The sequence below is a fragment of the Cervus canadensis genome, chromosome 17 (genome assembly GCF_019320065.1).
Source record: "Cervus canadensis isolate Bull #8, Minnesota chromosome 17, ASM1932006v1, whole genome shotgun sequence".
In the NCBI taxonomy this organism is placed as follows: Eukaryota; Metazoa; Chordata; class Mammalia; order Artiodactyla; family Cervidae; genus Cervus; species Cervus canadensis.
Genome location: NC_057402.1, coordinates 29,737,846 through 29,759,163, shown reverse-complemented (window position 1 = coordinate 29,759,163; position 21,318 = coordinate 29,737,846). Strand labels below are relative to the sequence as shown.

General features: G+C 39.9%; 1 protein-coding gene across 3 annotated transcripts; it reads left to right on the top strand.

The window, feature by feature from the left end:
* The first annotated feature begins 16,243 nt into the window (after nucleotides 1–16,243).
* LOC122455070 (SWI/SNF complex subunit SMARCC2-like) lies at nucleotides 16,244–20,660 on the top strand. 3 transcript variants are annotated; one of them, XM_043489913.1, is made up of 2 exons: nucleotides 16,244–19,694; nucleotides 20,031–20,660. In XM_043489913.1, exons 1-2 carry the CDS (start codon nucleotides 16,379–16,381, stop codon nucleotides 20,105–20,107), a joined length of 3,393 nt encoding a protein of 1,130 aa, XP_043345848.1. In that variant the 5' UTR covers nucleotides 16,244–16,378; the 3' UTR covers nucleotides 20,108–20,660. The 3 variants fall into 3 exon arrangements, with proteins under 3 accessions (XP_043345848.1, XP_043345847.1, XP_043345846.1); XM_043489912.1 differs by having other exon boundaries at nucleotides 19,965–20,660; XM_043489911.1 differs by having other exon boundaries at nucleotides 16,244–20,660.
* The last annotated feature ends 658 nt before the right edge of the window (nucleotides 20,661–21,318 follow it).

Here is a 21,318-nt window from a genome sequence, read left to right as displayed (position 1 = left end):
ATGGGTTGCCATTTCCCTCTCCACTGCAGCCCTGCAAATAAATTCTTTGGTACCATTTTTCTAGATTCCATATATATGCATTAGTACACAATATTTATCTTTCTCTTTCTGACTTACTTCACTCTGTGTAATACACTCTAGATTCATCCACCTCATTAGAACTGACTCAAATGCATTCCATGTTACTGTTGAATAATATTCCATTGTGTATGTGCACCACAACTTTTTTATCCATTCAACTGTCAATGGACATCTAGGTTGCTTACATGTTCTAGCTATTGTAAATAGTGCTACAATGAAAAATGGGATACATATGTCTCTTTCAATTTTGGTTTCCTCAGGGGGCAGACTGGAGAAGCAAATGGCAACCCACTCTAGTATTGTTGCCTGGAGAATCCCATGGACAGAGGAGCCTGGAGGGTTACAGTCCATAGGGTCACACAGAGATGGACACAACTGAAGTAACTAAGCAGCAACAGCAGCAGGGTATAGGCCCAGGAGAGGGATATATATATATATGGTTATATATATATATACACACACATATATATAACCCCAGAGGGATATATATATATATATATATATATATATATATATATAAAACCCAGCTGGGTCATATGGAGGCTTTATTCCTATTGATATATATATATATGTATATATGAACAAAATCTCATATGGAGGTTTTATTTCTATTATTCTTATTCCAGCTGGGTCATATGGAGGTTTTATTCCTATTATTCCTATTCCTATATATATATATATATATATACATATAACCCCAGAGGGATATACATATATATATGTATATAACCCAGCTGGGTCATATGGTGGCTTTATTCCTAGTTTTTTAAGGAATCTCCATACCGTCTTCCATAGTGGCTGTATTAATTCACATTCCCACCAACAGTGCAAGAGTGTTCCCTTTTCTCCACACCCTCTCCAGCATTTATTGTTTGCAGATTTTTGATGATGGCCATTCTGACCAACCTGAGGTGATATCTCATTGTAGTTTTAATTTGTATTCTCTAATAATGAGCTATGTTGAGCATCTTTTCATGTGTTTGTTAGCCATCTGTATGTCTTCTTTGGAGAAATGTCTGTTTAGGTCTTTTTCCCACTTTTTGATTGGGTTGTTTGTTTTTCTAGTATTGAGTTGTATGAGCTGCTTATATATTTTGGAAATTAATCCTTTGTCAATTGTTTCATTTGCTATTATTTTCTCCCATTCTGAAGGCTGTCTTTTCACCTTGCTTATAGTTTCCTTTGCTGTGTAAAAGTTTTTAAGTTCAATCAGGTCCCACTTGTTTACTTTTGTCTTTATTTCCATTACTCTAGGAGGTTGGTCATAGAGGATCTTGCTTTGATTTATGTCATTGAGTGTTTTGCCTATGCTTTCCTCTACAAGTTTCATAGTTTCTGGTCTTATATTTAGTTCTTTAATCCATTTTGAGTTTATCTTTGTGTATGGTGTTAGGAAGTGGTCTAATTTCATTCTTTTACATGTAGCTGTCCAGTTTTCCCAGCACCATTTATTGAAGAGGCTGTCTTTTCCCCACTGTATATTCTTGCCTCCTTTGTCAAAAATAAGGTACCCATAGGTGCATGGGTTTATTTCTGGGCTTTCTATCTTGTTCCATTGGTCTATATTTCTGCTTTTGTGCCAGTACCATACTGTCTTGATGACAGTAGCTTTGTAGGATAATCTGAAGTCAGGAAGGTTGATTCTTCCAACTCCATTCTTCTTTCTCAAGACTGCTTTGGCTATTCAGGGTATTTTGTATTTCCATATGAATTGTGAAATTTCTTGTTCTAGTTCTGAGAAAAATGCCATTGGTAATTTGATAGGGATCACACTGAATCTGTAGATTGCACTTGGTAGTGTAGTCATTTTCACAATATTGATTCTTCCTACCCAGGAACATGGAATATCTCTCCATCTGTTTAAGTCATCTTTGATTTATTTCATTAGTGTATTATAATTTTCTGTGTGCAGTTCTTTTATCTTCTTAGGTAAGTTTATTCCTAGATATTTTATTCTTTTTGTTACAATGGTGAATGGGATTGATTTCTTAACTGCTCTTTCTGATTTTTCATTGTTAGTGTATGGAAATGCAAGTGATTTCTGTGTATTGATTTTGTATCCTGCAACTTTGCTAAATTCACTGGTTAGTTCTAATAATTTTCTGATACTATCTTTAGGGTTTTCTATGTACAGTATCATGTCATCAGCAGACAGTGAGAGCTTTACTTCTTCTTTTCCAATCTAGATTCCTTTTATTTCTTTTTCTTCTCTGATTGCTGTAACTAAGACTTTCAAAGCTATGTTGAATAATAATGGTGAAAGTGGACACCCTTGTCTTGTTCCTGATCTTAGGGGGAATGCTTTCAGTTTTTCACAATAAAAAGTAATGTTTGCTGTAGACTTATCATATATGGCCTTTAGTATGTTGAGGTAGGTTCCTTCTATCCCCATATTTTGAAGAGGTTTAATCATAAATGGGTGCTGAATTTTGTCAAGGACTTTTTCTGCACCTATTGAGATGATCATATGGTTTTTATCTTCAGTTTGTTAATATGGTGTATCACATTAATTGATTTGTGGATATTGAAGAACCCTTGCATCCCTGGAATAAGTCCAATTTGATCATGGAGTATGAACTTTTTAATGTGTTGCTGAATTCTGTATGCTAAAATTTTGTTGAGGATTTTTGCATCTATGTTCATCAGTGATATTGACCTGTAGTTTTCTTTTTTTGTGTTGTCTTTGTCTGGCTTTGCTATCAGGGTGTTGGTGGCCTCATAGAATAAGTTTGGAAGTGTTCCTTCCTCTGCAACTTTTTGAAAGAGTTTAGAAGGATAGGCATTAGCTCTTCTCTAAATGTTTAATAGAAGTCTCTGGTGAAGCCATCTGGTCCTGGGCTTTTGGTTTTTTGGGAGATTTTTGATCACAACTTCAATTTCAGTGCTTGTAATTGGGTTGTTCATAATTTTATTTCTTCCTGGTTCAGTCTTAGAAAATTGAACTTTTCTAAGTATCTGTCTATTTCTTCCAGGTTATACATTTTATTGCCATACAGTTGTTCATAATAGTCTCTTATAATCCTTTGCATTTCTACATTGTCTGTTGTAACCTCTCCTATTTCATTTCTAATTTTGTTGATTTTATTCTTCTTTATTTTTTTCTTGATAAGTCTGGCTAAAGATTTGTCAATTTTGTTTATCTTCTCAAAGAACCACCTTTTAGCTTTATTAATCTTTACTATTGTTTCTTTCATTTCTTTTTCATTTATTTCTGCTCTGATCTTTATGATGTCTTTCCTTCTGCTAATTTTGGGGTTTTTTTGTTCTTCTTTTTTCAGTTGTTTTAGGTGTAAAGTTAGGTTGTCTATTCAGTGTTTTTCTTGTTTCTTGAGGTAGGATTGTATTGTGATAAACTTCCCTCTTAGAACTGCTTTTGCTGCCTCCCATAGGTTTTGAGTTGTCATGTTTTCATTGTCATTTGTGTCTAGAAATTTTTTTATTTCTCTTTTAATTTCTTCAGTAACCTGTTTGTTATTTAGAAATGTATTATTTAATCTCCATGTGTTTGCATTTTTTACAGTTTTTTTTTCTTGTAACTGATATCTAGTCTCATAGCATTTTGGTCAGAAAAGATGCTTGATACAATTTCAATTTTCTTAAATTTACTGAGGTTTGACTTGCAACCCACGATGTGGTCTATCCTATAGAATGTTCCATGTGCACTTGAAAAGAAGGTGTATTCCTCTGTATTTGGATGGAATGTCTGGAAGATATCAATGAGATCCACCTCATCTAATGTATCATTTAAGACTTGTGTTTCCTTATTAATTTTCTGTTTTGATGATCTGCCCATTGGTGTGAGTGCAGTGTTAAAGTCTCCTAGTATTGTTGTGTTCCTATCAGTTTCTCCTTTTATGTCTGTTAGTATTTGTCTTATGTACTAAAGTGCTCCTTTGTTGGGTGCATAGATATTTACAACTGTTATGTCTTCCTGTTGAATTGATCCCTTAATGATTAGATAGTGTCCTTCCTTATCTCTTGTAATATTCTTTATTTTAAGGTCTATTTTGTCTGATATGAGGATTGCTACTCCAGCTTTCTTTTGCTTTCCATTTGCATGGAATATATTTTTCCATCCTCTCACTTTCAGTCTACATGTGTCTTTAGGTCTAAAGTGGGTTTCTTGCAGACAGCGTGTATATGGGTCTTGCTTTTGTATCAACTCAGCCAGTCTGTGTCTTTTGCTTGGAACATTTAATCCATTTACAATTAAAGTAATTATTGATATTTGGCTAAGATCAGGTATAATATCTACCATGGACTTTTGTACAGTGTCTTCAAGGGTGTAGATATACATTGTGGACATTATTTGAAATATTTTGTCTGTGCTTAAAACAGACTTGAGCTACCTGAGAGATAATTACATTGTACAGCATTATTTTCTAATATTTAGTATGAAATAATGCATATAGGCAGTGCCCAATGAACTTTAATAGATATAATGAAAGAGTATTGTTTTCACCTGGAAAATCATGATTAAGGTGATTTGAGGACATGTCTTCTAAGGAGAAGGAGGTAATTTGAGGAGTTGCTATAAATAATATTAGATTATTCTGTATTTCAGATGCTCAAAATGGTGGAAATATCATGAAACAAAATAAATTGGTAGAAATATATTTTTGAATGTTCTTATATCTAACTTATTTCAAAACATTGTGACTGTAGCAATGTGGAGAAGTTTGTGAAATTTATAACAATAGGTTTATCATGGCAAGTCTTTCTGTATTAATAGTAATTAACCATCTGCAGCTTTCATATCACAAGGAGAAACTCATGATAATTCTCTGTTCAGTAAGTAAGGCATGCAAAATCTATTTTTTACACATTATTTAATTAGTTTAGTACTGTTCCTTTTATGACCAATTCTAAGATATAAATTATTAAAAGCTTTCCTTCATCTAACTTTCAAAATATAGAATATGTATGTGCCTCATATGTTGCCAATAAGTATATATTCCCAGCCTGATTATTTTTAAAGTTTATGACTAGTGAGTATTAAATATTTGAGATCACTTGACTATTCAAGCTTTCTGCTAGGAAAAAATATATTTCCTGTCAATGTTAGGGTGACATTACATACTCCAGAATAAGCAATAAAAATATATTTATTTCATATCTGAGATGTCTGGTACAGATCTTTCTGAAAGGCAGAAAGCATGTAAAATCAAAGAACTCCTGGAAAAGTGCTAAATGCTGTAATCCAACCTGTCACAACCATATTGCTGTTTAAAGATATTGCCTGAAAAGAACACTTGGAAAGCTCTTGGGCTGTTAAATCAAAATGCTTGACTTTTCTCAGTAGCCAATCAAGGTGATACAATTTCAGTCCTGAGTACAGTGCTGTGTATATAAAAGTAGAAGTATGGGAGTTGAATTTTTCTGATTTTTCTTTCTTTACATTTCTTCCCTTAGAAAATTTACTTTTTAAAATGGTAAATAAAACAAGGAAGATATACTTAAGGATCTCACCCACATCATTTAATCCTAAAAACACAGCTGTTTTCATAAAAAGTAACTACACAGTTTGCAGAGGGCAGTGCAAAATTAAAATGCAAGATTCCTTATTCAAATTATTAAGAATTTCAAAATGGAATTAACCTAATTGCAGGGTCCTTCTAACCTTAGAACCCTCTGTGGCCTCACAGATCACACATCCTGTTGTATAATAACAAAATTATATTTTGTTATTGTGTATTTTGGATTGTGTATTTTACTACCCTCAATTTACAAATGTGGAAATATAAACCCAGAAAGTCTAAATGGTTCACCAAAGATCACCGAAGATTTGGAGATGGGACATCCTAGATTCCAAACTTCAAAATAAATTTTGTGTTGCTTTTTCTTAAAATATATGTGAAGACATCTCAAAACTAAGTAAATTTTATAAGTGAAAAGAGACTGGGAAGCATAACCAAAAGGTTTCAAAAAATGTTGATAATATCTCAAATGTGTAACAGTGCTATTATTCAGCTTAATAGTGTAATGTTAACACAACATTGTGAATGTACCTAATGTCACTGAGTTGTACACTTAAAAATGTAGATTTTATGCTATGTATGCTTTAACAGAATAAATCTCTCTCTCCCTTCATATATATACATGAACGAACTTTTTGCCCAACCCTGTGTGTGGTTTGTATGCATATAAGCTATACACATCTAATTGTGTGTCTTGGGAGAACTCCAACTACAGCACTCTGAGATCTATATATTTAAAATAATAATAATAAGTCAACTTTTGAGACCATTGAATTCTTATTTTTATGGTTAAAAGATTCTTCTTATTTCTTCATATTTCTGTTTTGTGGTCATAACAAGTGCAGCATAATTCTCTGGAATTATATCCTCAACTTTCCTATATTCATGTCTTTGCTTGATCTGTTTTTCAGATTGAAATATTCTTCCTTTTCTGATATGTCCTCTTTATGCCTGATGTAGGAACCTAGCCCTTTCCCCTCTTCACAAACACACACTCAGCTTTTTAAATCCTACTTATGCATCAAAAACCAAATAAAAAATTATATCCTTTATGTTCAACCATAATTATCAAATATTCCATTTTTGCAGTCACATTTCCATTTTTTTTCTCTTATTCTGCAATGGATTACAAATAGTTATGAACATATTTATCTCATTTCCTCAAATTGCCTTGAATTTTTTCTGCAAATATTCATAGTAATGTTTGTTTTGATTCCCCATAATAAATAAGATTTTTAAAAGAAGCACTATGACCTTATTTTGCTTCCTAAAATTTGAAATGATAACTGTATCTCTCATGACCCTACAGGTCTATACCTCACCTGTAATAATACAAATCATTTATTTATTTAATATTTGGAAACAAAGAGTTCCACTTACTTTTTAAAAGTACAGAATAAGGGAAAACAAAGTATCAAGTCTTTTGTACAAGTATGCATTATGAATCCCACAGTTTCTTATGGATATTAGATTTTCAATCAGAATACTTATTCAAATGCTAGAGGTAGATTTTAATTTTCCCGTTAATCAGTTCCTCAACTTAGAATTAATACTAATAACTTTCCTATGAACTTGACTGCAAAATTCAGAGAGGCATTGTTCCAGTGCATCATTTTGCAAACAGATGTTACTTTATGCTTGTAAGCCCATTACACAAATGAGCATAGAATCCTTGTAACATGCCAGCCTGGCCTTTCGTCTTAATTCTTTTGGAAAGTTGGCCATGTTCTCTTAAATCTCAAGAAAAAAATATATATAACTCTCAGCTAATTCCTTAATAATAAAATGCCCATTGATGACATTCCAGTTGAGATCTATTTCACTAAGACCATAAATGTTAAAGTTGAAAAACCAACTTTAAAATGATTATCCCATAAAACCAGATATAATATTGACTGATTAAAAACAAGATAACTTGACATCAAGGCCATTTAGTCCTTCACCAATAAGATTTTTTAAAATGTAGGTACCCTTTTAAAATAATTTACCTTTCTATTTTTAGCAACTGGTAACTAAGAGTTTGAACATGAATTTGAGCAAATTCTGGGAGGTAGTGGAGGACAGAGGAGTTTGGCATGCTTCAGTCCATGGGGTAAAAAATCAGACACAACTTAGTGATTAAACAACAACTAAGAATTAAATGACTTTCAGAAAGTCCTTCAGGAATGTTAGTTTAACTTAGTACAATTCTAAGTTAATGAAGCATGGCCAGTATGCATTTTATTTTTAATCTATATTTATTTCTTAAAAATATTTTCAATTAATACTTCTTTGGAAATGGAACTTATTTACTTTTGGCTTACCAATGTATGATAAAGATTCTGATCTAATATTAACATTCTTAGTCATTCTCACATGAAGCAAACATTTTATAGATCCAGAATTTTAGGCAAAAAATAATTTAAAATTAGAAGTTCTTTATGTGCATATATTATATTTAAATAGCTTTATTTTGTGTTTACTATAATATAAATATATACCTATTTCTACAAGAATAAAATTGTACCCAAATGTATTAAATGGAGGAAAAATAAGCCAAATATTCTACCTTTTTATCTTCAGAAAATGATCTTTGTATTTACAAATATTCACATATTTTAAATGTGTGTGTATATGTACTACAATTTCTAAGGACTAAGAGAAGTAGGTTGAAAATTTGCTATGGTTGAAAATCTGTTCATTTGTGTAATTCTGAAATTTGAATTTAAAATGGCAATTATTTTTAATTCCAACTATTAAAATTCACAGCTAGTATAGCATACTCACTTGGATAGACAGTGTGGAATACTAAAAAAGGTCATGGTCAATATATCTCTAATACTAGGTTAAAGAACTTTTTTCATGAAAAACTTTGAAATTACTAGATAACCATTTGGGAAAATATGAATTTGGCCTATATATCACAAACCAAGATAAATTCCACACATATCCAACACAATGAAAATAACAAATAGTAAAACAAAATATAAACTAATTCCTTTAAAATCTGGACTGTATATGGTCTCTCTAACTAGGTCTCAAAGTCCAGAAGCCATTAGGAAAAAAATTAACTTGATTAGCTGAATCAAAATTTCTACATTGTCAAAAGCAGGAAATATTGATATATCAAAAGATATATGACTATCTTGGAAACAATACTTACATTTATATAACAGATAAAAAGTGATCATCCCCAAATAAAAAGAGCTAGATATACAGAAGATAATAGCCCAATACAAAGAGACATTTGACATTTGTAGAAATTCATTGAAAGAAATACAAATAATACTAAACATGAAAACTTGCTCAAACTCAGTTATGCTATGAGAACTACAAACTAAAAACAGTAAAATAATATTTCACAACCATTCAACTGATAAAAATACAAACATAAAGAAATCCTTTATACAGAAAAGAATTTCCCCAAATGAATGAAGATAACTATGTATCGAATTAGAAACTAAACCAGGGTGTAATTTGCAAATGAGACAAAACTATATTATATATTTAGTAGGCTCTAAAGACACACAAAAAATTTTTCAATAATTTTTAATGTCATTCTGCATTTTTAAATTCTAATTTTTAGGTTTGTAGGAATTGGCATATCTTGTACATTGTGAGAGAGAATAAATAATTTGATATTGTGAATCAGTAGTTTCGGTAAAAGAAAAAATAAAATTATAAAATCAAAGTAATTATGTTGTATGCTAAAACTGAACAAGAAATATTAAAAATATGACTTCTAAATAGTCACATTTCTTTCTCTGAAAATTTCAATTGTTTTAACACTATATTTTCTTGCAATTAATGCCACTAAAGTCACATTGTGGATTGCAAAACCATTTACAGCTAAAAATAGCTAGGTTTTGGTAAGGAAAAGAACAAGAGCTTGGGATAGTTTATTGTGACAGAAAACAAACAAGCTGTTAGAGATTAATTGGGTCATAATAGAAGAATCCATGTGCCAACTTTAAGGGACCCAGAGTGAAAAAACTGATGATTTGAGAATCAGAAGAACAAGGAATGTAATGGACTGAAATGCTTTAAATCTATGAATATTTGGAAGTTTAAAAGGATGTTCCAAAAAGAGATTGCCCAACAAAGTATCTTTCTCCTCATCTAGATGACTTATAACCAAAGTTTTACTTTGAAAAAGAAAAAAAAGAAAAATTTAACATAGTCTACCATCTAGTAGGACTCATACTTCACGGTAACCAAATATTCCAAGCTGCTAAGAGGAAAAAAAATAGGCTTATATGGAAAAATATATAGCTAATAAATATGATGACTCATTGGAAAAGACCCTGACTGGGAAAGATTGAGGGCAGGAGAAGGGGTGACAGACTATGAGATGGTTGGATGGTATCACCGACTCAATGGATGTGTTTGAGCAAACTCCAGGAGGTAGTGAAAGACAGGGAAGTCTGGCGTGCTGCAGTCCATGGAGTCTCAGAGGCAAACGCAATTTAGCAATTAAGCTAATGTTTGGGAGGTTACCCTTCTGGTGCAGGGCCCCCTCCTCCTTGGGGACTCTGATGTGTGACTGGGATCCCTCAGGCCTTAGGGAGGATCTCTGCAATTGTGACTTCCCTCCCAGTTATGAGTTCCCAGTCCCTACACTGAGAACATGGGTCCTGACTAAACTGCATTTCAGTTGCTTCTACCCATAGTATTGTATCTCCTTGACTATCTTAAATTGTAGAAAATCTTCTGCTACTCTTCAGGTTGTTCTCAGATATAGCTGCTCTGTAAGCAGTTGTAATTTGGGGGTACCTGTGGAAGGAAGTGAGCTGAGAATCTTCCTACTCTATCATCTTGATGCCTACCAAATTTACTTTATACTTGGTCATCTGATAGCCACAGGGTGACAAGGTACAAAAATCTACCTCTTCATTCTCAGCAAGAAATCTAGTCACCTTTTTTTATATTGAACCATAGAAGGGATAATAAAAAAAAACCCTTACTTATCACAGGAAATGACTAGATGAGATTATGTAGATCTTCTTCATCTATTGCTTAAAGATTTATATGAAATATGTAAAAGGTGTGTTTCCACCCTAGCCAATAGTCATAACTTTTTTTAAGAGCCCAGAAAAACTACTTCTTAAACTTCTGTAGTAGCAGCAGTGTCAAGAGAACTGCTGCTTAAAAAAAAAAAAATCAGTAGCTTTCATTTAATTTTTTTAAAGCTGATCAGAATCTTCAGGATAGTGTTATGAGCCAAGAAATAGTTAATACAGACAACACTCCTCCACTAGCACTGCAAGATTTTTACTTCCCTCACAGCACTTCAATCATTTCAATGTGTCATTGTCAACCACTAGAAGTTCATGAAAATGCAAAGCCTTAAATCATTTGGCTCTAAATCATAATGTGATATGGCCTTGTCAATCTATTCAAAGAAATTTATATTCTTTGGGATTTTTCAGCAGATTCCACAGAGTTTCCACCAAGGATTAATGTTGACTGGCACTGCACAAGTTTTGCAACAAGGTTGAAAATACAAAATGAGGCTGATAATTGGGCTTAATATTTGAGTGTTCTATCCAGGCAGTAAACATCTTACCTCAGCCTTTAAGGCTTTCTCCAGTACGTGACTGAGCCACGGGGAACAGCATATCACGTAGCTGCTGAACCGCTGTTCTCAAAGTCCTTTTCACTTTCAAATACCTTTGAAGTCCTACAGGACTCCATGTGTTGTAAATGATTTCTCCATTCACTTTCAAAAATGATTTGGTGGGGATGAAGTCTAAATATTGAACACAACTCAAAACTGATTCCTTGACGCTAAACATAACTAAATCAGTACTAGAAATTTAATATACAGATACAAGGTGCACTATGGTTTAATAGCTACTGATTTTATTTGTGGGTTTTTATGCTTTGAATGTGGAATTTTAAAAATTGAAGTATATCTGATTTACAATATTGTATAAGTTGATGCTTTTGAACTGTGGTGTTGGAGAAGACTCTTGAGAGTCCCTTGGACTGCAAGGAGATCCAACCAGTCCATCCTAAAGGAGATCAGTCTTAGGTGTTCATTGGAAGGACTGATGCTGAAGCTGAAACCCCAATACTTTGGCCTCCTCATGCGAAGAGTTGACTCACTGGAAAAGATCCCGATGCTGGGAGGGACTACGGGCAGGAGGAGAAGGGGACAACAGAGGATGAGATGGTTGGATGACATCACTGACTTGATGGCCTGTGTTTTTCCAGTATGGTTAGATGTGAGAGCTGGACTATAAAGAAAGCTGAGCGCCGAAGAATTGATGCTTTTGAACTGTGGTGTTGGAGAAGACTCTTGAGAGTCCCTTGGACTGCAAGGAGATCCAGCCAGTCCATCCTAAAGGAGATCAGTCCTGGGTATTCATTGGAAGGACTGATGCTGAAGCTGAAACTCCAATACTTTGGCCACCTGATGCGAAGAGCTGACCCATTTGAAAAGACCCTGAAGGCTGGGAGGGATTGGGGGCAGGAGAAGGGGATGACAGAGGATGAGATGGCTGGATGACATCACCGACTCGATGGACATGAGTTTGAGTAAACTCTGGGAGTTGATGATGGACAAGGAGGCCTGGCGTGCTGCACTTCATGGGGTCACAAGGAGTCGGACACGACTGAGCAACTGAACTGAACTGAACTGATGTATGTTTTTGTATTTACATTTAGATGATCATATCAAATGAAGTGAGTCAGAGAAAGAAAGACAAATATCACAAGATATCCCTTTGTGCAGAATCTTCAAAAAAGACACAAATGAACTTATTTATAAAACAAAACAAGTCTTGCAGACTTAGAAAATGAATTTATGTTTTCCAGGGGGAAGGGAAGGGAAAGGGATAGATTGGGAGTTTGGGGTTGACAAGCACTCACTACTATTTTAAAAATACATAACCAAGGACATACCGCATAGTGTAGCGAACTCTGCTCAATACTCTGTAATAATTTACAAGGGAAAAAAGTTTGAAAAAAATGAAGTGAAGTGAAGCGAAAGTCACTCAATCCTGTCTGACTCTTTGCGACCCCATGGATTATACAGTCCATGGAATTCTTCAAGCCAGAATAGTGGAGTGGGTAGCCTTTCCCTTCTCCAGGGGATCTTCCCAACCCAGGGATCATCTCCCACATTGCAGGCTGAATCACTTTGCTGTAACCTGAAACTAACACTGTTTTTTGTTTTTTTAAAGCACATTATTAATCAACTATGTTATATTGGACACTACACTATCCTATCCAACATAAAATATAAATTTATAAATAAATAAGTTTGGGAAGTTTTACTATTTCAACTTTGTTCTTTTCCAAGATTGTTTTAACTATTCATGCTCTCTTGTAATTTTTAATGAATTTTGGAGTTGGCTTGTTCACTTCTCAAAAAATAACGGACAATTGGAATTTTGATAGAGACTGCATTGTATCTTTAGACTACTTTGGGTAGTATTGCTGTCTTAACAATATTTTTCCTTACCCAAGAATACAGCATGTCTCTATGCATTCAGATCATTTTTATTTCATGCAACAATATTTTGCAATGTCTAAGTCTTGCAAACTTAACCTGGTTAAGTTAATTTGTATTTATTTTATTCTTTTTGATGCTATTAGAAATGTTCTGTCAATTGTAATGATTCTCCTAATTTCATTTTTGGTTCATTTATTGCAAACATATGCAAATTCAGTTGATTTTTCTATATTCATCTTATATCCCACAATCTACCTGAACTTGTTTATTCCCTCTAATGGGTTTTTGGCATACGTTAGGATCTTTAGTCTATAAGATCATGTTGTGTGTGATTAGAAAGAGTTTTGCTTCCTTCTTTCCAATCCAGACTCCTTTATGATTGCTGGCTACAACTTGCAGCACAATCTTGAACAGGAGTAACAAAAGCAGACATTCTGGTATTGTTTCTGATTGTAGGGGCGCATTAGTCTGCTCAGGCTGCCATAACAAAATATTCAAGATTGGGGTTATTAAACAACAGATATTTATTTCCTCACAGTTCTAGAGGCACGTTCCCCATCAAAGCACTAGCAAATTAGGTATCTAGTGAGGGCTCTCTTCTTGGCCTGAAGGCATCCACTTTCTCATTATGTCTTCATATGGACTTTCCTCTGAGCATACAGGGATAGAATGATTTCTAGTATCTCTTTCTCTTCTAACATCTCTTCTGGTATCTTCTTTCTTTCTTTCTTTTTTTTTTTTTCTGTTTCTGAGTGTTCTTTTGGTATCACTGTTTATCTTTCAAAGAGCTTAAAAAATAAGAAATATATCTTGTATATTTACTTGTCCTTTGTGAAGATTCATATTTCCATCTAGAATTAGTTTTCCTTTTCCTGAAGAATTTCCTTAATATATTTTATACCGTAGTCTTTGAGTAATAAACATTCTCACTCTTGTGTGTCTAAAAGCATCTTTATCTAGTCTTCAACTTTTCTGAGTAAAGAACTCCAAGATGCTAATTTTCCTTTAGTACTTTAAAGACACTGCTTCACTATCCTCTTCATTACAATGAGATATCTGTTGACAGGCCTTTCTTTGTCCCTTTGTATTTAACATTCATTGTTTTTTCTCTATCTCTTGTTAAGAATTTTTCCTGAGTACTCATTATAAGATATTGATTATCATAATGTGACGATCTACTTTTCTTCATTTATTTTGTGATGGGAGCTTATTAGCTTTCATAGAACTTGGTGTGTATTTTAAACAAATTCAGAAGTTTTTCAGCTATTATTTCTTTAAATATTTTTCCATCATCTCTCTGTTTTTTGTCATTAGGGACTTCAATTCCATGTATTAATATAATAGGTTGCTTAGATTTTTCCCTCAGCAGGCCAACTTCTTTTTTAAAACAAATCTTTTCCCTTTGCTTTCAGTTGGTTAGTTTCTTTGTTGCTGTTCAGTCACTCAGTCATGACCGACTCTCTGCAACACCATGGACTGCAGCATGCTAGGCTTCCCTGTCTTTCACCATCTCCCCAAGTTTGCTCAAACTCAAGTCCATTGAGTCAGTGGTTAGTTTGTATTCTCTGGTATTTCAATTCATGCCAGAGATATGGGTTTGACTCCTGGATTTGGAAGATCCCCTGGAAGAGAGCATGGCATCCCACTCCAGTATTTTTGCCTGGAGAATCCCATGGACAGAGTAGCCTGCTGGGCTATAGTCCATAGGTCACAAAGAGTCAGACACAATTGAAGTGACTGAGCACAGTATTTCCTTCTGCCCTGTCTCATCTATTGCTATCCATCAACTGTATTTCTCATCTCAGACTTTGACATTATATCTTTAGAGGCTCATCTAGCATTTGTGTGTGTATGCATATTCTATTTAATTTTTAGAATATAGGAAATGTAGTCATAATAAATATGTTAACATCCATGTTTGCTAATTCTAACAGTTCCAGGTCAATTTCGATTTACTGATTGATTTATCTCCTCTAATCCTTCTTGGTGGTTCTTGTGCCAAGCTCAATAGTTTTTCATGCGTGGGCTGATGAGTGCTCAGTTAAATATGTGAGGAAGACCCTCTTCAGCTCTGTCTCTGCAGCCCTTGCCTTTGATACCTTTCCCTGAGAACTCTAGCTGTATTTTGTCTTTCCAAACCTTGAAGTTCATCTCCTCAATTCAGTGAGTCAGCCAGGCTCTCTGTGTATTCCCCTCCTAGAAATTATCCCAAGGCAATAAGTTTTCTTTATCCCAAGGTAAAGAAATTTTAGAGATTATCCCATTTGTTTGCATTCTCTTGGGAATATCTGTTATTCATTGCCTGTGTCCAGTGTCTTCAAAACCATTGTTCATTATTTAATTATTGTTTTGGGTGAGATGTTATATCTAGTTTCTATTATTCCATTTTGCCTAGAAGGAGAATTATTATTAGGCAACTTCTTAATTAATAGATTGTATACCAGCAGGAAAAAAAAATCTTTTAATACACTAAAAAGTAGAAAAATTCAGGAAACATATGATTTTATATAGTTAGAAAAAGATAAAGATAAGAAAGGAACTATACCACAATTTGATAATAATATTGTTTAAATAGCAGGTTTATGATAATGTTTCCCATTTTTCCTCACTTTCCAAATTTTTTCTGAGAAGCACAGATGACTAATTTTTTAAGTGTACAGTGAACAGTGAACTTCTCCTTTGAATGAAGTAATTCGATTTAACTAATGAATATTTTAAAATGTTAGCTTCTGTAAAAAAAGTTCTTTATTAGGGAAACATAGTGCTAATGTATCAGAAGTTCTGTAATTGTTCTCACAGTAACCCAGGAGTAAATTACTTCTTCAGCAATTGAGTAAATTACTACCTCCAGTCTTTGCCATTTTGGCTTCTATAACCCTGTAAACATCTCTAAATATGCCTTTTGCTATCTGTCTTATTATACAAATGTGAAAAAAAGACATACATGGCATTTTCTTTAAAAAAGAACACCTTATTAAGAAAAAAGAGAAGATCACTTATGGAAATAAACAAATGTTAGCTCCAGTTAAGTTAAAAACTTATTATGTCTTCTCATCTGTATACTTGTCCGGCATTAGTCTAAAAGGAATAAAGATATCTATCTTTGAACAATATGTTTCCAATTCACAACATCAAAAAATCACCACACACACAAAAAAAATCAGGATAAAAGTTTATGGTGGGTCCGCCCCGCGTCAGGCGCTCCGCCGCCACGGCGTCCGGCCGGCCGGCAGGGGGCGCTGCGCGGGCCGGGGCCGGCCTAGGCGGCGGGAGGCGGCGGCCGCGGCGGCGGGAGGCGGCGGGAGGCGGGCGGAGGAGGAGGCGGAGGAGGCGGGAGCTGAGCTGAGCGGGGCGGGCGGCGGCGGGGCCCGAGCCCGAGAAGATGGCGGTGCGGAAGAAGGACGGCGGCCCCAACGTGAAGTACTACGAGGCCGCGGACACCGTGACCCAGTTCGACAACGTGCGGCTGTGGCTCGGCAAGAACTACAAGAAGTATATACAAGCCGAACCACCCACCAACAAGTCCCTGTCTAGCCTGGTTGTACAGTTGCTACAATTTCAGGAAGAAGTTTTTGGCAAACATGTCAGCAATGCACCGCTCACTAAACTGCCGATCAAATGTTTCCTAGATTTCAAAGCAGGAGGCTCCCTATGCCACATACTTGCAGCTGCCTACAAGTTCAAGAGTGACCAGGGATGGCGGCGTTACGATTTCCAGAATCCATCACGCATGGACCGCAATGTGGAAATGTTCATGACCATTGAGAAGTCCTTGGTGCAGAATAATTGCCTGTCTCGACCTAACATTTTTCTGTGCCCAGAAATTGAACCCAAACTGCTAGGGAAATTAAAAGACATTATCAAGAGACATCAGGGAACGGTCACTGAGGATAAGAACAGTGCTTCCCATGTTGTGTATCCCGTTCCAGGGAACCTGGAGGAAGAGGAATGGGTACGGCCGGTCATGAAGAGAGATAAGCAGGTTCTTCTGCACTGGGGCTACTATCCTGACAGTTATGACACGTGGATCCCAGCCAGTGAAATTGAAGCATCTGTGGAAGATGCTCCAACTCCTGAGAAGCCTCGGAAGGTTCATGCAAAATGGATCCTGGACACAGACACCTTCAATGAATGGATGAATGAGGAAGACTACGAAGTAAATGATGACAAAAACCCTGTCTCCCGCCGAAAGAAGATTTCAGCCAAGACGCTGACAGATGAGGTGAACAGCCCAGACTCAGACCGACGGGACAAGAAGGGGGGCAACTATAAGAAGAGGAAGCGCTCCCCCTCACCGTCACCAACCCCAGAAGCCAAGAAGAAGAATGCTAAGAAGGGCCCCTCAACCCCTTACACCAAGTCCAAGCGAGGCCACAGAGAGGAGGAGCAGGAAGACCTGACGAAGGACATGGACGAGCCCTCGCCCGTTCCCAACGTGGAGGAGGTGACGCTGCCCAAGACCGTCAACACTAAGAAGGACTCGGAGTCAGCCCCAGTAAAAGGCGGCACCATGACCGACCTAGATGAACAAGAGGATGAGAGCATGGAGACCATGGGCAAGGACGAGGACGAGAGCAGCCCGGGCAACAAGGGGGAGCAGACCAAGAACCCGGAGCTGCACGAGGACAACGTGACCGAGCAGACCCACCACATCATCATCCCCAGCTACGCGGCCTGGTTTGACTACAACAGTGTTCACGCCATCGAACGGAGGGCTCTCCCCGAGTTCTTCAATGGCAAGAACAAGTCCAAGACTCCAGAAATCTACCTGGCCTATCGGAACTTCATGATTGACACTTACCGGCTGAACCCCCAAGAGTATCTCACGTCCACTGCCTGTCGCAGGAACCTCGCGGGGGATGTCTGTGCCATCATGAGGGTCCATGCCTTCCTAGAACAGTGGGGTCTCATCAACTACCAGGTGGATGCTGAGAGTCGACCAACTCCCATGGGGCCTCCGCCCACTTCTCACTTCCACGTCTTGGCGGACACACCGTCCGGGCTGGTGCCGCTGCAGCCCAAGACCCCGCAGGGCCGCCAGGTTGATGCTGATACCAAGGCTGGGCGAAAGGGCAAAGAGCTGGATGACCTGGTGCCAGAGACAGCTAAGGGCAAGCCAGAGCTGCAGAACTCCGCTTCCCAGCAAATGCTCAGCTTCCCCGACAAAGGCAAGGAGAAACCGGCGGACATGCAGAACTTCGGGCTGCGCACGGACATGTACACGAAGAAGAACGTGCCCTCCAAGAGCAAAGCCGCAGCCAGCGCCACTCGCGAGTGGACGGAGCAGGAGACCCTGCTGCTCCTGGAGGCGCTGGAGATGTACAAGGACGACTGGAACAAGGTGTCCGAGCACGTGGGCAGCCGCACGCAGGACGAGTGCATCTTGCATTTCCTCCGGCTTCCCATCGAAGACCCGTACCTGGAGGACTCGCAGGCCTCCCTGGGCCCCCTGGCCTACCAGCCCATCCCCTTCAGCCAGTCCGGCAACCCTGTGATGAGCACCGTTGCCTTCCTGGCCTCTGTCGTCGACCCTCGAGTGGCCTCAGCTGCTGCGAAGTCAGCCCTGGAAGAGTTCTCCAAAATGAAGGAAGAGGTCCCCACAGCTTTGGTGGAGGCCCACGTTAGGAAAGTGGAAGAAGCTGCCAAAGTGACAGGCAAGGCGGACCCAGCCTTTGGTCTGGAAAGCAGTGGCATCGCAGGGACCACCTCCGATGAGCCGGAGAGGATCGAGGAGAGCGGGACTGACGAGGCGCGGGCGGAGGGCCAGGCCACAGAGGATAAGAAGGAACCCAAGGAACCTCGAGAAGGAGTTGGGATTGCGGAGGAAGAAGCAAAGGAGAAGACCAGTGAGCCACCCAAGAAGGACGACGAGAAGGGGAAAGACGGCGACAGCGAGAAGGAGTCAGAGAAGGGTGATGGAGACCTGACAGCGGATCCTGAGAAGGAGAAGGAGCCCAAGGAGGGGCAGGAGGAGGTGCTGAAAGAAGCAGTGGAGTCGGAGGGGGAGCGGAAGACGAAGGTGGAGCGCGACATCGGCGAGGGCAACCTCTCCACCGCTGCCGCCGCCGCCCTGGCTGCCGCCGCCATGAAGGCCAAGCATTTGGCTGCCGTTGAGGAGAGGAAGATCAAATCTCTGGTGGCCCTGCTGGTGGAGACCCAGATGAAAAAGCTGGAAATCAAACTCCGGCACTTTGAGGAGCTAGAGACGATCATGGACCGGGAGCGGGAAGCGCTGGAGTACCAGAGGCAGCAGCTGCTGGCCGACAGACAAGCCTTCCACATGGAGCAGCTGAAGTACGCGGAGATGCGGGCCCGGCAGCAACACTTCCAGCAGATGCACCAGCAGCAGCCGCCGCCGCCGCCGCCGGCCCTGCCCCCAGGCTCCCAGCCGGTCCCGCCTCCAGGCACCGCTGGGCCACCCGCTGTCCACGGCTTGGCCATGGCTCCAGCCTCTGTGGCCCCGGCTCCCGCGGGCAGTGGGGCCCCTCCTGGAAGCTTGGGGCCCTCGGAACAGCTCGGGCAGGCAGGGCCAACTGTGGGGCCACAGCAGCAGCCACCAGCTGGAGCCCCCCAGCCTGGGGCCGTCCCACCAGGGGTACCGCCCCCTGGACCCCATGGCCCCTCACCGTTCCCCAACCAACAAACTCCCTCAATGATGCCAGGGGCAGTGCCAGGCAGCGGGCACCCAGGCGTGGCGGGTAATGCTCCTTTGGGTTTGCCTTTTGGCATGCCGCCTCCCCCTCCCGCGCCATCCATCATCCCATTTGGTAGCCTAGCCGACTCCATCAGTATTAACCTCCCCCCTCCTCCTAACCTGCATGGGCATCACCACCATCTCCCGTTCGCCCCGGCCACGCTCCCCCCACCTAACCTGCCTGTGTCCATGGCGAACCCTCCACACCCTAACCTGCCGGCGACCACCACCATGCCATCTTTGCCTCTCGGGCCGGGGCTCGGATCCGCAGCAGCCCAGAGCCCTGCCATTGTGGCAGCTGTTCAGGGCAACCTGCTGCCCACTGCCAGCCCGCTGCCAGACCCAGGCACCCCCCTGCCTCCAGACCCCACGGCCCCGAGCCCAGGCACAGTCACCCCCGTGCCACCCCCACAGTGAGGAGCCGCCCGACATCTCTCTCCCTCCTCACGCCCCACGGAGATCAAGGTTCCAGGAACAGCCCCGTCCCCACCACTGGGACCCTTCCCCAGCCTGGAGAGTTCATCACTACGTAAGAAAGTCCTCCTGCCCCTCCAGAGCCCCCACAGTGCCTGTCAGGGGCATGCGTTTTTATATCGGATGATTCAAGAACTGTGGAAAAGATGTTTCTAATGTCTGGGAGAGAAGATAGGATGGGGACGCTGCCCTCAAAGGAAGGGCTGGGGAAGGCCCTAATTAACCACTGTTAAGGGTACATCCCCACAAAACTACTGCATTTTTTATGGATTGGGAAAAAAAAAAGCCCTTTAAAAGGAAGTAGAGATTTAAAAAAGCCCTCCAACCAGTGAGAAAAATCCAACTTTTGCATTTTTTGGAGGAGGGAGGTGAGTTTTAGGAAAGGGGTGTTTAGGTTCTGGGGAGAGCTCTGATAGAATAGTGGCAGGGTCTGTCTCCTCCAGCCCTCCTTAGCGAGTCAGCCCCCACCCGCTTGGCCGCCGTTTATTCCCACTCCTGTCTCCTGCTTCCTCAGTGTTCCTGTTTAGGCCCCCCGGCTCAGCCAGTGACCCCGTTCCCTCTGAATGTCAGTTTTGTGTTTTTAAAGTCTCCTGCGTAGTAGATGTCAGCATATGTCTATTTGGCGGGGAAACGTCTCGGGGATTCCCGTGGTAGGTGGTGGAGGAAGAAAGGGCACGTGGGGCTGTGTGGCCTCCTCCCAGGCCTGACTCCCGGAAGATGCGGAGAGGGGAGCACCAAAAGAATGGGAAGTTTTTAAAACGTGGGATTGTCAAAAAAGCACTTAAGCACCTCCTTCCTACAGAGGGACATGGTGGGTCCCCCTGTCGCCTCTTCCCTCCCACTGTGACCGACGTGGCTGGTGGTGGGGAATTCGCTGGGATTGGGGGTGGCGGCTGGGTACGGGGGCCTGACCTGGGGGCGTGCCGACCCCTGATGGCAGCTCGTGCTCAGCTCTGCTCCCCAGATTGCAGCGCCCCGAGCACCAGCCGTCCCCTCCTCACCCCCGACGTGAAGACAGCAGTGATCCAAGGCTCTCCGCTTCCCGGTCCCTCCCGCCAGGCCCTTTGTCCCTCGTGCCCCCGTTTCTCCTCCTCTGCGTCTTGGCACCTTTTTTCTGTTCGAAAGTTTTCTGTAAATTTTTTCTTTTCCCTTTT